The sequence below is a fragment of the Leptosomus discolor genome, chromosome Z, assembly GCF_034619465.1.
Source record: "Leptosomus discolor isolate bLepDis1 chromosome Z, bLepDis1.hap2, whole genome shotgun sequence".
NCBI classification, from domain to species: Eukaryota; Metazoa; Chordata; class Aves; order Leptosomiformes; family Leptosomidae; genus Leptosomus; species Leptosomus discolor.
In genome coordinates this window covers 57,033,917-57,050,866 of record NC_141419.1, presented here as the reverse complement: position 1 = coordinate 57,050,866, position 16,950 = coordinate 57,033,917, and the positions used below count along the sequence as shown (strand labels likewise).

Here is a 16,950-nt window from a genome sequence, read left to right as displayed (position 1 = left end):
TGTCTAGCAGACATCTTGGACTATAACATATTATCCTTGTTTCTAACCATTAATAGATCATTGGTTAATGAATACCTTATGTCTGGGACTTTGCAGGGGCATGCTAGCAGCATTGGCAATACAGATTTTATTTTATATTTGATTATTTATTCCATTTGAGATTTATTTTTCCAAAATAATCATTAGTCTCTCCTACTAATATCCACTAATTAGAATTCTTGATAGTCAAATCAAGATGGGAAAAGTAAGAGGATTTCTAAGCAGTATTCTAAAATCCTAGATCTGGTGATTTCTGCAACACCAGCATATATGGCCCTTTATCCACATTGAATTGATGAGCCTTAAAAAGCTAAGATTTAGTTGCATCTGAAGAAAAATAGGAGTGAAATGCCAAGCATGTAAATTTCTTTATGTAATTTTCAATTACTAAATTCTCTACTTTTTTTTTTATAATTAAGGAGAAGAAATTCTTTTCATTTGTGAATAATACATTTGTGTGAATCTCAAACAATTTTGCTGGTTTAAGATGCAAAAACCGGCTCTATCAAAATTAACTGGAAAAACTATTGCCACAATAGCTTTTTAAATTAATTACTAATTAAAAAATTTTTACTTATATTTACATTTACAGAACAGATTCATATTTTTGATTAATGCCAGGAAAACGATAACCCTGAAGACCTGTCGCATGTGCACTATGCAGAACTTCTCCTTTTCATTGTAACAAATTATATGGATGTGTTTTTCAATCTGTAAGAAATATGGTAGATATGTTTCCTTCTTTTTTAGAACCATCGAGAAGGAAGAAGACAAGGAAGAAGTTGTATATACAAGTTTCACATACCTTCTACCAATCTTGGAACTGTTTTCTGAAATTATGCATAGTCAATGCTTTTTCAAAAACTCAGGTGTTTCCCTTTATCATCATACTTAGAGTATGTAGTTTGTGATAAAATTGTGAAGCTAGGCCTAAGTCAAGCCAGAATCAGTACTGGCTAAAGATGTGTTTGGTTAGCATTTTATAGCACATAGTGCCCAGCACATTCTTGTGTACTGAACTCCAAACAGGTTTATCATTTACCGCAGTGATGAAAGACATTAAGTCTTTTATTCACTACAGTAGGAGCCCAGCCAAGCTACAGGTAAATTTCTGTCAAAGTTGTTCAGAACGTGTGCAAGTCAAGGGGAGTTCTACCTATCTGAGACAAGACAAAATAAATTACAGACTGTTTTTGTTGTTGTTGGTTTTTTTTTTTTTGTAATATGGAATGTAGGTATCAGGAGTTGCTATTCCTTTCATTTTTCATTCTCCAGTCAATGCTTCTATAAGCATTAGATGGATCCTTTGAATCACTCAGGGAAAAAAAAAATTGGCAAAGTGAAGATAATATGAAATTTCTTCATCAGTGTTTGTAAGACCATATTCTTCCAGACTAGTTTTACAACATATGAATGAGAAAAAACCTAGGTTTTTGTAAGACTGTTCTAAAGCATGATGAAACTTTATAAAGGTCACTTTATCTTGCATAATAGTGATTTTGCCAGTATTACTGACTTCAATTTGGGAAAGAGTTTAACCTGTCCTATGAAAAATAATTTTGCTTTTGTAAATTATTTATGTATTATGGAAAATTGATAGGTATACTTACATAGCTATTGGGGCAAGCTGCTTCTCAACAGTTGGCTCAAGATTCAAATTGCTTTAGAAAGCTGGGTCACAGTTCTTGGTCTACCTTAGCTGACAAGAATAAGAATAGCTTAGTTTTGCAGATGAGCTGTTTTTATTTGATAGCTGCCAAACACTTCCAACTCACAGACGCTGAGGTCCTGGAGCGTGTCCAGAGAAGGGCAACAAAGCTGGTGAGGGGTCTGGAAAACATGTCTTATGAGGAGTGGCTGAGGGAACTGGGGTTGTTTAGCTTAGTGAAGAGGAGGCTGAGAGGAGACCTTATCGCTCTCTACAACTGCCTAAAAGGAAGATGTAGTGAGGTCAGTGTTGGTCTCTTCTCCCAAGTAACTAATGACAAGACCATAGTTTATAGCCTCAAGTTGTGCCAGGGGAGAGAGATTTAGATTGGATATTAGGAAGAATTTCTTTACTGATAGAGTGGTTAGGCATTGGAACAGGCTGCCCAGGGAGGTGGTGGAGTCACCATCCCTGGAAATGTTCAAAAGATGTATAGATGTGGTGCTTAGGAACATGGTTTAGTGGTGGGCTTGGTAGTGTCAGGATAATGCTTGGACCTGATGATCTTAAAGGTCTTTTCCAACCTAAATGATTCTATGATTCTAAGATGACCTTCTTAAACCAGCAAAAGCCAACTCAAATATTCTGTCAAATTACTATTATGGAACTGATAAGCTATCTTTTTGTAAAATATCAAAATAACTAATGCACTTGGAAAGTATCTGTTCTTTTTGTTTGGTTGGGGTTTTTTTATAAAAATATGTTAAAAAAGGTATGTATTTAAAAACAAAAAGTTGTTCTCTGAGTCAGAGTGGAGTAGATCTAATAAAGTTTGTGGCAAAATGAATTGAGAGAACTTTGGAGGCAAAAAGGAGTTCTTTTATCGTGACAATCCTGTTCTATACTTGTGATCAGAAAAACTCTTTAAAATACCCTGCTGTAATTGCTTCAAGGTAGCATGTGTTTTCCAGATTAGAAGACACGGTCCTACTAAAGTCATAGCAGTTCTTTGGAAAACTTAGCAAAATAATATAAATGCCTATTTTTACCTTGTATGAGAAAGGCAAACTATTGCAGACAAATGTGTGTTCTGTGTGTCTTCTGTGCATTAATGATACACAGGCTGCAACAGCTTGATAAGGATGTGTCAGCTATTCCATAAACATACTCACAAAGGAATATTTTCCTACTGCTCCGAATGGCAGTGAGCCTATCAGTGTGTACATCCTATGATACATTGTCCCTTACAGCAAGATCAATGACCTCTCTAGTAGTGGTCAGATAGGCAGTGTATGCTATAGCTCAGGCAATGTGGTTGGCTCACATATTCCGAGTTCAACTTAACTATCTGACATTTAGGAAGAACTGCTCTTTGTGCTGATCTTAATGTGTAGTACGAAACAGTAAACAGAATAAAAGAAGAAAACATTTCTGATGGAGCAGATCAAGGTCATGAACTTGCAGTGGGTCATGTGTAAATCTATTGATGACCACAAATTCTCTTCCAAGTCTAGTGGGTAGCATATACATGTGAACATCTGTAATCTGTTTTATCGAGTTGTGTTGACTTGACATACTACTACCTTTTTTTTTTTCTTCCTTTAAGTACAAATTTTAAGGGTGGTGTGTTCTACAACAACTGCTTTGTGTTAGAGCATTTATGGAAACAAATTGATACCTATTTCATATTGCAGCTGTAGTGCTCGTTCTAAAGGATAGGGAATATTTTTCTAAAATGTATAGCATCTGTTTTAGTGGTCCTAAATGCTCTGGGGACTTCATTCCTCTGCTGGGTTTAATGAGACTCAATAGATTTGTCCTCACCAACAATTTCAAGGTGGAGAGACTTCAATCAATACTAGGGATAATAAGACAAGAAGAGATTCTGAACTCCTTAGCCAGCTTATCACAGTTTTCTGAAATTTACAATTTAGGGCCTTTGTTTTTATAATACATTACTTTCCCTTGATCTGTTGTGGCCTTTCAGTTCCTCGTTAATCATACTGATTAAAAATCTCTTAGTGGAAGGCCCTTTTGGTGAAGTGGAAATACCATTATTTGTCATTAAATAGGAAATTGTAATTAGTGTCCTGGAACTCAGCTCTCAGACAATACTGTGGAGAGTGGTATACATGTCTGTGATGAAGAAAAGCGTTGCTCAATGGATTTTTGGCATAATTAGAATATACAGTAAAGTGTTTTCAATTATGAGGCAATGCAGAAGTCTGCATCAAGTGCACGAGAAAGTAGATAAAAATAGGATAGTCAGATACATTTTTGGATGTGCTGGTTAATTTTGTGCCTGCAGCTGACTTTACTAGTCTTTTTCATGGTGTCAGTGTGTGGAGATAGTTTGCTTTCCTTCAAGCCTGACAAATTGTAATCAGAATGTCAAGGTACTGTCTTTGCCATCCTAAAGTTAAATTTTACCACTTCTAGTTTTCTTTGCGGCTGCAAAAACCTTTAAGCGTAGTTAAAAATCACATAAATGTGTTTATTTTTATATAGGTAGCATTAAATTCACAAATTCATAAAATAAAACCTAAAAATATATAGATGTGTAAATGGTAGTAACAATGCAGGTTCTCCCTCATATTGGGATGAAAATTGTTCTTTCACACATGATAAGAGCTGAGAGAAACCTACTGTCCAATCATATGCTGAAGGCCAAGCTGTCAGTAATAAATGAATCATCATTTTTGTAGTTCACACACTTCATCTGTGAAAGCTGTGAGAAACTCACATATTTAACAAAGATTATCTTACACTTTAGTTCAAGCTCTGATACTTTTTTCTGTTGTTGGAAAGTGTGTTAATTAGGTTGGTCTGTTTGTTTCTTGTGTACCAAACAGCAGTGCAGTTGGTCACACACTAGCAAGTAGATGTTGGTGTCAGATGCGCCCGTAGGTTAAAGCTGAAAAAATCCTGCTCAGACTCTGATTCTCTCAGGGTGATGTTAATCTCTGCACTCACAGGCAATGATTTTCATGCTTGAAAAATGCTGTGCTGGTATTCTTAATGTGCTGTAGTTCCTGTCCATATTGGTGTAGATTGGTATCTGCAGAATGCTTAAGTATTTGGGGAAAAAAAAGTAAGTAATATATACTACTAAATCTGTCACTAATGTTTCTGGCAACGATAATGTATTTTTTTGCAGTATGAGAGCTGTAGATGAAAGAAATTACAGAAACTGGTAAGAGTGCAAGAGGAGTTGTGCATCAAAAAAAGAAGAAAAATCTTAAGATTAAGCTTACTTAAATATGTTTGTGACTAATGCCAATTTTTATCTGAGTTAGAATTGTAAGATTTAAATATATCTGAATTCAGTGTATGATCAGATTCGTCCCACAATGGATAATTTTAAACTATACTCTTTGCAGTATGAATTATTAACATTTTTCTGCATTAACTGGGACTTGTGTTCTTCACAAGCTGGCTGAATGTTTTCTGACAGTGGACTGTATAGACAGAAGAAATGTAAATAGGGTTTGATAGCGTTTCACAGAGAAGTTGTTGCTGATCAACGCAGTCTTTCTGAGAGAAATGTGTCAAAATTTTTAGATACTCAAAAAAGCAGTCCACAAATCCTAGCATTAGATAGTCATATCAACACAAGGAGTTGCACAAAAGTGATTAAATGGGTAAATGCTGGAAGGCTACATTAGTGGTGGTAGTGGTGAACCAGGAAACAGGAAATACTGGATTCAACAGACTCATCAGTTTGAATTTTTGCAGTACCAACATTAATCAAAAAGACAGAAACGTCTTTTGCTTTTAAGTTCTCTTCTATTGTCTTTGAGAAGGTATATTGCTAAAGTTATCAGTTTTACATGGTTTCCCAAACATCTATGGTATTTGCAATCATATAGTACCATAAAGTTGAGAAAAACGCATCTTCTCTTTTAGCTTGTACTAGTTAATGACTCTTGTTTGCATGCTGTCTGATGTTACTTACATCTGTTCTTTACTTTCTTTTGTTTTTCTTCTTAACCTCTCACTTATGTTTGACATTTTTCTCTTGTATCACAGGTAAGCTTCATGGTCTTTCACCTTTAAAAACCACTACCTCTGCTTCTCAATTTTAAAACTAAATGCTGTGAATGTGTGGTATATAGTCTGTCTGGAGTGCTTCTTCAGTTTCATGTAGAGCTTCTCCAGCTGATATCTGCCCTTGTTCCTTTCAAATTCTCGTTAAGCATGATCTTGTAACATGCATTTCTGTGATGGTGCTGTAATAGTTTCTCTTACAGTTTTATTAACTGTATAATTTATGTTAGACTAACTTATTTTCATTTGTGTCATTACTGTATGTTCAATATTACTGTATATTTGGGTTAATTTAGTCAGGTCTCTGTAATACACTGTGTTTTAGGGTGTGAGTGTTTAGATAAAATGTTTAATGTAGGAGAATATTTCTTTTACACTCAGTGTGTATAATTGGATACTATTGCATTTCAGTGGATGGATCTACCTTAGCGTTAGTTCCTCACAGGAAAATACTTTAGAAGGAAATCTCCCAGGAATCCCCACTTTCTCTGCTTTAGTTGCTATCATAGGAAACTCTGTGAGAGCATTAAATAAATGCATTTTGTATTATGGAATTGGAAATATTTTTGAACTGGAAAATGTGTCCCAGGCATTAATTGTCATTCATCACACAGGAGCAGTCTAAACCTAGTTTAAAATAAGTCTTGCACACTTGTTTAGTGTTACTGGTGGTCATTTGTGTCAACTGTTTCACTCTTCCAGTTACACTGTCATTCTGGCTAACATACAGTATAATAGATAGTGTAGGTTAATTACTTAGTTTTACTAGTTTTTTTTTAATTCCTCATCTTTCCTTGGTCTGATCTAACATAATTTTGCCATCACACATACTTAATGTATGACAGTACTTTAGATCACCCCACCATTATCAGGCTGTAAAATGTGAAGAGCCATTAGAGTCATCTTTTGGTTCTCCTGGAAGTTCTACTTTGGTCTGGCATTTTTAGTTTACTTAATGCCGTTAAGCACACCCATTATTCTAATGAAGTTTTCCGTTTTAAGTAACTCTTCAAACATCTAGCAAAAATTGTTTTCTGGTAAAATTCTTACTGTAGTTGAGAAATACAGAGTACTTCTTGTATTTCAGCTAAGTTACTCTTCCTTCCTGACTGATAAATACTGCTTTTCTGTCATATAGACTAAATTTATTACAGTGTACTTATTTCAGATACTTTTAATCTTTTTTTATTTGTTTTTAAGTGTCTTTACCTATAACAATCTATGTTGCCTGTCAGAGAAAGGACAGCTCTAAGGTATTAAAAAGATATTCTCAAAATATAGTCAGCGCAACAGTTTTTGCAGAGCACAGGCCTGTGTCACTGGCTGTTGCTTTTTTTTTTTCCCAACTACGGCATTTCATAAAATGTATTAAGAAACATTTTAAATATTTTCCTTTTTCTTTCTATCTTGTAAACATAATTTCTTTTTTATATTTGTTCTTCGTGATGAAGCAGTTTCCTGGGTAAACATCATGTCTTACTGGCATTCATGTAAGCTATAACCACTGACTTATGTACAGTCAAGATTTCACTCTTCTTTCCTGTGAAGCTTGCCAGTTCTGAGATAAATAATTTAGAATATTTTTTCGTTCTTTTGGATTTTCTACTCAATGTTCTACCTCTAGTCCTCTGATCTCCGTTTTACGTCTTGTCTCTCTCCACCTGACTTTCTGTATCTTTATTAATGCTAGACCTGTTTCACTGTGCTGTGCAATTCTGTATGTTCTGGAATGTGCTTACTGCAGTGTGACTAAATGTTGTGCCTCTTCTAAAACAGGGTCAGAAATGAGCAGAAGACCCCCAAATAATCCAATATAAACATTAAGCGTGTATTTAATCCACAAAACAGTGCATGGCCGTAAAAGAAAAGATAGGGAACCAAATGGAAATTTGGAAGTTCTTCTAGTTATCTGTAGACAGTAATTGAAATTGGAAATTGAAATTTCCCGATGTTCAATACCCTAAAAAAAAGAGTTCTGTAAACTGTTGTTGTTCAAAAAAAATAAAATATAAAACTTAGTGTAAAAATGTGAATGGTGTGAATATGGTTTTTTGCACATACCTTTTAGCTAGAGTTATACTTGAAATATATGTTTTGTTACTGCTGTTTTCAGAGCAGGAAAGGTTGGAAAAGTAAAAAGACATGCTCTTTATCTTGTCCTGAAAAATGCTGACTACCAAAAATACCCATTAGCAACATTAGGGGATATGGCTGCCAGCTAGAAAAAAGCATCATATTTTTGATGTTCTCCATTCATCTTATTTGGATGTTACCTTTCAGATACTATAATTACAACCACTTAAGTGCTGCTAGTCATAAAACCAGCAAATTGTCATACCAGTATGATCTAGCTAATGAGACTATATAGTTATAGTTGGAAGTAGCTGTGTCTTGATGTTCCATTTGTTTGGAAGGACGTTATCTAAAAACGCATGTATTTTGATACATGAACTGTTTGTTTTCCTGTGAGATACTTTCTGATTTCCATAAGAAATTGGCTAATTTCTAGAGATTATGTAAGCTTTCTTAAACGTGTGAGACAGATTCAGGAGGCACAGAAATTTCCATGCAAGAGTTTGATTTTTAATACTCGTCATTAAAAGTATCAGTCAGTTTCCAAATCTAAAAGTTGTGATTGTTTTTCAAAGGCTTTAACTTATATGCAATGTAAGCAGACTAAAGGGTGAAACAAGTGTATCATATAAGTAAAGCTGACAGGACAAAGTAAACTAAAGAACGTTTTTACAAGTAAAATGACTTGTTTCAGTTTCTTGTACTTATAAATATTATTGATAGATTTCAAAATTCTTCATGTTTAATTAGTTTTTTTTGGGTGGAATGGCAGAAATGGATTTTCCAAAGAAAACTCATCTGTGGAAGTACATAAATGCCTTCTACAGATAATTTATTGTAGAATACATAGTCGGAGGGAATATTGTTTATTTTGAGAAAAAAGGACAATTGAATGAAGGACTGAAATGAAGACAGAGGGAAATATGTGCTTAGGTAGTCATGTATTTCCTTCAGAATCTGTACTGTTACTTATCCAACTACAGGTTTATTTTTCAAACTTTTTTTTTTAATATAAAAAGCTGATTGTGTTTTGAAAAGTTTTCAGATGTTTATATTGAAAAAGAAGGGTAAAAATGGAGGGATGGTGTGGTTAAATTCTCTTATTCTTGCAAGATAAGTTCTTTTTGTCAGTTAGATGGCATCTACTGCTAGTTATTACTTAGATGTAGTTCTAGAAATTCTTTGTGTGTATGGTATCTCTTCTAAAGTGATTGCAGAATACATACAATATTCTAGTTTCAGCAAGAACAGTTGAACAACAGCCAGGGGTAAGAACTTCTGATGCAATCTTTGGGTTTTATAGTTAATGTCAAAAAAATTCCTACAGAATAATTATTAAACAATCATTTTATACTTCATACAAAATGCAGTAGACATTAGTGGATTCACTGTATTGCTATCCAAGCTATATTAAAGATGTTAGTTTTCAAAAGATCAAACTGCTCTGTGAAGACAGGGGTGATATTTGGTATTCTTGCTCCTTTAATTTCATTCCCAGAACAGATGTTTCAATTTTTTGCCTATTCTCGATAAGGTGTTTTTTCTTTTGCGTTTTCTGCATTTTATATAAACTGTTCAAGAACTAAAGTAAATCCTGATTTTTAAGTGTCCATTTCTGTTCATAAATGCCATAAAGAAGCAACTAACATGGATAATATTGTAATGTAAGATACGTTTTTCTGGAAAATCTTTCAAACTTAAAGTGTCAGTAGTTGTTACAATCACTATTTTCAAATCTGTTCCGCATGACAGGAGGCAGGAGGACAGGAAGTATGGAAGAATTGTCAAAATGTAAAAAAAGAGAGGGTCACCTTTGTGGATAAGTTACTGAAATTAAGTTTTCTGTCCTCCTGTATTTATGTGGTTATCTGCATTGAAGTTATTTTTGATCTTGTTATTTCCCTTCTCCCCTCTCATAGCTTTATAATGAATTGACTTCATGTTTTGAAATTGTTAAAACAAGTGAAATTCAACTGCAGGAAAGCTGTGCCTCGCTTCAGCATCAGTTGCTTGGAAAAGATCAAAAGATTTGTCAGTTAGAAGAGCAACTTCAGCAGGCTTGTGATGCTTTAAATGCAGTACATCAGAATTCTCCAAAATGTGAAGTACAGGTGAGCCTACTTCTAGAATAATAAAGTTGTTTCTTCTTGTTTTAAGTTAAGTTTCTGTACAAGAGAGTTTTAAAGGAAATTGCAGGGTTGGTTTTTTTTAAGAAAAACTGTGCTGCTGCAGTAGTGTAACTATTTCTGTGGTAGGTAATTGAAGGCAATTCACAATTAAAACTGTCCTGGGAAAAAACCCTGAGTAACAGGATCTTATTTATATTCTCTAACAATGACACCAAAAGTAAAAATAAAACTAAAGTGATTTTTTTCCTGGAAACAAATTCCTAAAAAAAAAATTGTGAAGTTTCTGCATTTCCTTCCTCTGTGAAAATGAAATGTATTGCTCCTGATTTGTTTCATTGTTCCTGACCATGGAACTAAACTTTAGATCATAGATCTAAAGCAAGTATTACAGTGGGAAGAAATATTTGTCTAAAAATTTCTAAGCTTCAATGTGCCATTTGAAAGTATTAAAATAAATCCATCACTCTTGCTAACAGACCTCCAGCTTTACAGGTTTGCCAGATCTTATGTATACTCCTGACATTTTCCAAGGGCCAATTTGTGGCTTCAAGTGAATTTGAAAGGCTTTGAAATTGTCTACCCACAATGGTTTTGTAAACTCTGTTGCTTAGTTTCTTCCATGGATTTGTCCATGAGAGGTGCTTACACGTTTCAGTTTTACTAGCACTCTTTCCCTTGATTAAGCAGAGAAGATAAAGTAGTGATAATACTTGTTAAAATCCAAAATTTCACTTAGCATGGGTAGGTGAGGTAGATCTGTAATCAAGGGTTGTATTCGTGAGCCCAAAGGAGCTTGAATATTAGAACCCCGTAATGTTTAGTTCCTCAAAGTTTGTGTAAGTAGTACAGTAATCTGCTGTAAACCAGAAAAATCACAGAATGCTTATCTCCTGGATGTGTTCATGGTGGTCATTCTAAAGTTCATATTCTAACTTTATCTGGAGTATTACTGAAGCATTTATCATAAGATTTTTGACCTGTATTTTGCATGATTTTTAAAGTTCCCCATAATCTAATGACTTGATAATTTTGTTTCACAAATTACAAAATACATTCTTTTAAGTCTTTCTTGTGGAATATTTTCTTCTTGATACATTCTTGACATTTCTCTGAATCTTAGAAATAAATATGTTTTTTTCTTTTAGAAGATTTTTTGAAATGTTATAAAATTAATCTCAAGCTGTTTGTGCTCTAAACACAGCTTTGGATCATGGTTTTTGAATGCTCAGACTGTATTTCAGAGTACATCGTTCCACTTTCATCATCTTGTATTGCTCTGAAGAGTTTTTAGCAGTTTATTTTGTCAGACTATTTTTTCTTATCATAAAAGCTTTTATTATATCTCTGTATTATATTTCCTGAGGCTAAAGAGGTCTTTGTTGTCTTTGTGAAGTGATGTTGGAATGCTTTCCTCCATGTACACCTATGTTGTCTAACCTGGATATTGTCTGATAGTTTATTATACAGTCACATGATAATCCCATGTGGACCTGGTGTAAATATTTGGCATTGTTTTTTGTCTTTATTATCCTGAATAGCTTAGTAGTATTAGAAAATTTTGTTACTACACTAGCCTCCTACCTTTCTATATTTTTTGAACATGTGGGACACCACAGGTGACTCTTACCCACTGAGTAAACTAAGCTTTTATTTCTATTACTTATTTCTCATTATGAAAACAGGTTTTTTAACTGTAAGATTTTTTTCTCCCCTTAAAATACAGCAGTTTGGTTCCCTTAAGAGCTTCTAGTGTGGAACTTTGCTGAAATCTATTTCAAATCCAAGTAGGCAATTTCACCCAGATCAATTTTGTTTACTTCTTAAAAGAACTTTGGGAAATTTCTGAGATTAAAAGTAAGACTATTTTAGAAGCTAATAGCAATCTACAATTGATGATTCAACTTCACATCCAGTGTGGGTGAATTGTTACCATTTCTTTTGTTAATTTATTCCATGTCTCCTTCTAGTGGTGTCTGAACTTGAAGTACATTAACCAATATGCTCCATGTAAATTAGGATTCAAATGTGAAGCAGCTGTAAGTTGCTTAATGATGAACATGGGTGCAAATAATTTTTTTCCTATGGCCTTCTGTTTGCTTTCTGCTGTGTTTGCATTTCAATCCTATCTCAGTGTTTTAGACTGTGGCACTTTCCCTGTTCCCGATGTATTTGAAGGAGTGTATTTGTCATGATTATTCAGAGAGTTTTCTGTTTTGTTAGTGAATGTGGGTTCAGTCTGACTTCCTGCAGAAATATAACAGTTAAACATTTATGTGGTCTATCACGAGCTCAGTCAGATACTTAACAATGCTAGTGGAGAAGACGTGATATGAAGCAAAAGAGGACATGGATGATAATGAATGTGATGTAGTAAGCTAAATGCAGTGTATGAACCTTCGGGGTTTTTTTTTAGTAAATTATTGTTAAACCAGGCTGTGATGGGACAAATGATTAGTGTTACTGAAGCAGCTTCATAGGCAAGGAAATGTGTATAGATAGTGTCCATAGTTGCTAGGTTTATAGGAGAACCAAGATGTTAAGCAGTATGTACCTAACATGCTTATTATTGTCTCTTGACTAACATTCTTCCGTTCTTCTATAGCAAATATCTCAAATTTGGTTGACATGCAGTCTTGCTCTGGTTGAAAGGCCAGAGTATGCCTTTTGGGACTGTATCATAGTGCTCATTGTTGGCTCCATTTTGATGACAGCCTAATTTCCCATTTGACTTTACTATCTTGCGTAAATGTTAGAAAGGTAATGATTATTTTGTGGTAACACAGTTGAGGATTCTGCAGGGGTAAAAAAGTGATTAGCTATCATTACTTCTGTGACCTGTTAGCTAACCAGAACTCTGGTCATTTGTAAAGTTCTGAAGTTAAACATGATTAAGAGAACCTCCTGACTCATTTGCTGTCTTCGTGACTGCAACATCAGAAGAAAAGGATGGATTTGGAATAGGGGCTTAATTAACAGGACACCAAAGCAGTGTAGGCATCTACTAGTTTTCCTATTACTATTTTTTAAAACAATCTATCCTAAAAAATAGAAGTTGGTTTAAATTACAATTGTAACTCTGCTGTAAAGTAGTGGTTTCTTGAGTATATTCAGATTTGTGCCTTGCTGAAAGTTCATCCTGTAGGACATGCTATCTGTCAGTCAACAGCACTAATATGTCTTCTTCAGACATTCACTAACCAAGAAAATTATACATCAGTGTTGCATATATTAGCACATACTTTTTCCTGGATTTGAGCTTTTCTTTCTTTCTTGCCTTTGAAATTATATTGTAGTCAGGCAAAAATGAGTTTTATATTATTGGCTTTATTATCAAGGATATCTCAGTTTTCTTTCATTAAGGGTAAAATATGCCTTTTTTAATGTTGTAATCATATTCTAGTCAGTGTGGCACTTATGAGGGCAAACTTTTGGTTGTTTTTGGCTATTCTGGTAATGTGTGAGATGAAGAATTTGAATCTGCATTACAGTAATTTGTATTTACCTGTTATTATGTGTGCATTCAACAGCTCTCACCTTTTCTCTGATTGGAGAGATTAGGCATCTTTGAATCTGGAAGTCTTTTTAGTTAGATCTATGCTCAGGCTACACAGTAAAAAAAAGGAAACAGAATAAAACCATTTTAAACAGTTTTCAAAACATAAGCCTGTGGGGTTTGATTAATTTAATCTCATGTAATTGTTGTTTTGATTCTATTTATTTATTGGTTTTCATTTTTAACTGTGAGATATATACCATACATTTAGTCATAGGTTAGTATACAATAACAGTGACGCATGTGAATAGTAAATATTTAAATGTTCACTCAACTGGAGCAGTCATTTCTGTCTCCACCCCTACTTTTCATATGTGTGCAGACATCAAAGACAGTATTAAGAGATAATACTTGATCAAAGAACAGTAATTGTCAGATGTTTAAATGTTTTTATTTATAACTGTAGCACCTGACAGGTATGTACATTCTACCTAATACAGAATTCACTTGTACTTTTATAATAATATCTTAATTTCTCATTATGAAGTTTTTAAAAGTAGTCAGAATAGAAAATACCACTAAAACAATGCACATAGATGTAATAAGCTTTTTAGGAGAAAAATGCTGGTTTGTAACTAAAATGAAAACTTGAGTTTAGAAGGATTTATATGAGAAATAAAAATGTTTCAAGAAAAACTGCATCCATAGTTGCCATGCAAAATCCTTCAAGACTTAGTATCAGAGTGTGACTTAGTGATTTTCTAACACCAGTATTTCAGTCATTTCAGTTTATTAAGCTTATATAATACAGTCTTTAAAATACTGATTTTGATTGAAATATAAATGGTAAAAAATTAGTTGGAGAGGGTAACTCTCATTTATTGTAGTCGTTCTAGATTTTGTCCAGTATACTTAGTACTGTGATTTGAATATTTAAAGTCAACTTCTGAGACTTAATTTTCTGTTTCTATATACAGCATAACAAGAGGCAGATATCCCGCTTGAAGTATGATGCTGTAAATTTTGTTTTGTATATTGGGGTGATTTCAGTTACTGAAACTAACAAAATGCTTTTTATATTACGGTTATTTAGGCTTAACTGTTAGAAAACTTCCCCATTTAATTTATTTGCATTTGAAGTTTCTCAGTCTTGCATCTCCCATGGGTCAAAGCTTGCCATAATGATCTTCCAGTTTTTAGAAATATTCGATTTATTTTAAAAAGCATTGCAATTGATCACAAAGATATTAAAATAGAATTTTTAAGCAGTTAACAAATACTGTAGTGAAAAGGTACTTGTATAGGACAAGATGACTTGATATCATAGTAAATATTTAGAACTATGTATTACTGCAGCACATTCTTTGAGGAAGGCAAAAGATTTTATCACTGTTCACTTTGGAGCCTTGGGCTTTGAAGAAAGTAAAATGGAACTGAAATTGACCAATTTAGGCAACACAACTTATTGTAAATAAACAGTCTTTAATGATGGAAAATATCAATAACATTTTTCAAATGGTTGCATTCCCTTGCACTGCAAACTACATGTTATTTGGCAATTATTACCCTTATAATAAAGACAGGTATAGATTATAGCTTGTAAACTTAAGTTTGCACTGTATTTAATATGTTTCTAATAGAAAAGTACCAGTATTTTATGGTGTTTGCAATACATAGATAAGTATATTTTAAACTTTAAATTTAGGACACATGTGATCTTCAATAGTAATTATGTCATTTTAATCTTAGTTATATTTTTAATAGCAAATTTATTAATATGGTATCTTAAACACTTTTTAAAAAACTGATACAAGCATGTCCCTGATTCTCAGTCAAAGAAGCAGTAGTAATTTGTTAGTTTCCAAACTTTTTTTTTATACCAATGTGTTCTGAAACCACTTAAAATGCCTTGTCTATCAGTCTTTTAAACAAGGTGGAAAGGACAAAATACAGGTCTTTGTTGAAGTAGTACTATTATTTTTCTAGAAAGTCGTTGTATTTGAACTGCACAATTCTGAAATAATATAGGCGTGTACAAAGGAGTTTGGTCAGTCCATACCCATGTCCTCAGAAAAGCTTTGTGGAGTTCATGTCTAATAGAGTCTGTGAAGTCATTGTTGCTATTGGGATCACAGTATACTAGCACTTAAGCACCATAAAACGCAATTTCAGTTACAGTTGGATGTGTTTTACTATGACAATTTGGGACTCCACCTGCAATGTTGTAGGTGTGCCAGGATGCAGGCATGTGTTGTCTATAAAACAAGGAATAGTGGGTTTGTGCAGTTTTGGAAATTATTTTTAAAAAAAGGAAAGAAATGCAGTGTACTTTAGGAAAGTACCATGTAACTTCTGAAAACTATTCTACATCCTATTCTAGAGTGTTAAAAGGACGGAAAAGAAAAACTGGATACAGTGCTGAAGAACAGTTTAATTGTCATTTAGTTTAGTTTGACATTCCATTTATCTGTTCTCAATGTACAGTAATCAAAACGGACCAAGATACTGAAAATATGGGGTTTATAATGGAAAGAGCAGCTCAACTTTAACTACTCTACAGCGGCTCTATTCATGCCGCTATAATAAAACTTAAGAACATTTAGTGATTTTTTTTCCCTACAATTATTCAAAATTACATTACCCTTACTGAAAACTGAATGGCTTTTAGTGGATTAATTAAACTGTAGCTGGTTTGCCATCTGGGTGCCGCTTGTTTAGCTGCTTTCTCACAGAAAGATTTTTCACTGAATAAAGAATATTTTTTTGTTAGAAGACAGCTGCCAGACAGTAATTTCTAAAATAGAAATGATATATGGACTAGTAATTCTTATCAGGTTAAATTTTGGGTTATGCAGGGGAAACTACTTGGACAAATCTTTCCAATTTTCCATTCTTTCCGTTTGTCTCCACCACCCCCACGCCCCCCCCATTCCATGTTACAAAATGCACAAGCTCTTAAAATATAAAACCTGTTTATAAATGTACGAAAAAAATAATTATATTTTACAGCAAGATCACCCATGACATTATGTTGGAGTCCAGGGTATAGGCTAGATGCAGAAAAGAAAAAAAAAAAGGGAAAGGGGGAATTAACTAAATCTGATTTTTATGGCTCAAGTGGTTTCATTAAATTAGAGTGCTGTGTGCTACTGTTCATTAATGAACTTGTGCCATATGCTTTAACTGTTCTGGTCAATAGCTGATAAAGAAAGGCTTGTGTTTAAAAAAAAAAAATGGATAAAAATATCTTTGTGATGGGCTTTTATCAAAGGACTTACTTTCAATTCAGTAACTACTACTGAGGCAATATGGCTCGCAATTTGCGACCCAAAGGTAGTCATACATTATTGGAATACAGCCTACTGCGCTTCACATTACACAGATGTGAAGGCCTGATTATAGCTGCTTCATAATTAACAGTGATCCGATTTGTTTTGTGGCATAAATGGTGCATGTGTAGAACATTAGCCATGGCACACTCATTCAAATTCAACTCAAGGGCTCAGCGGCAGGCGGGTCAC

At 33.8% G+C, this 16,950-nt stretch overlaps 1 protein-coding gene across 1 annotated transcript in view; it reads left to right on the top strand.

The window, feature by feature from the left end:
* CNTLN (centlein) overlaps positions 1 to 16,950 on the top strand; it is a 196,498-nt gene that overhangs the window by 63,868 nt on the left and 115,680 nt on the right. Inside the window, exon 8 of the mRNA XM_086479875.1 lies at positions 9,727 to 9,918. Within this exon, the coding sequence (XP_086336001.1) occupies positions 9,727 to 9,918 (192 nt within the window). The remainder of the gene's footprint in view (positions 1 to 9,726; positions 9,919 to 16,950) is intronic.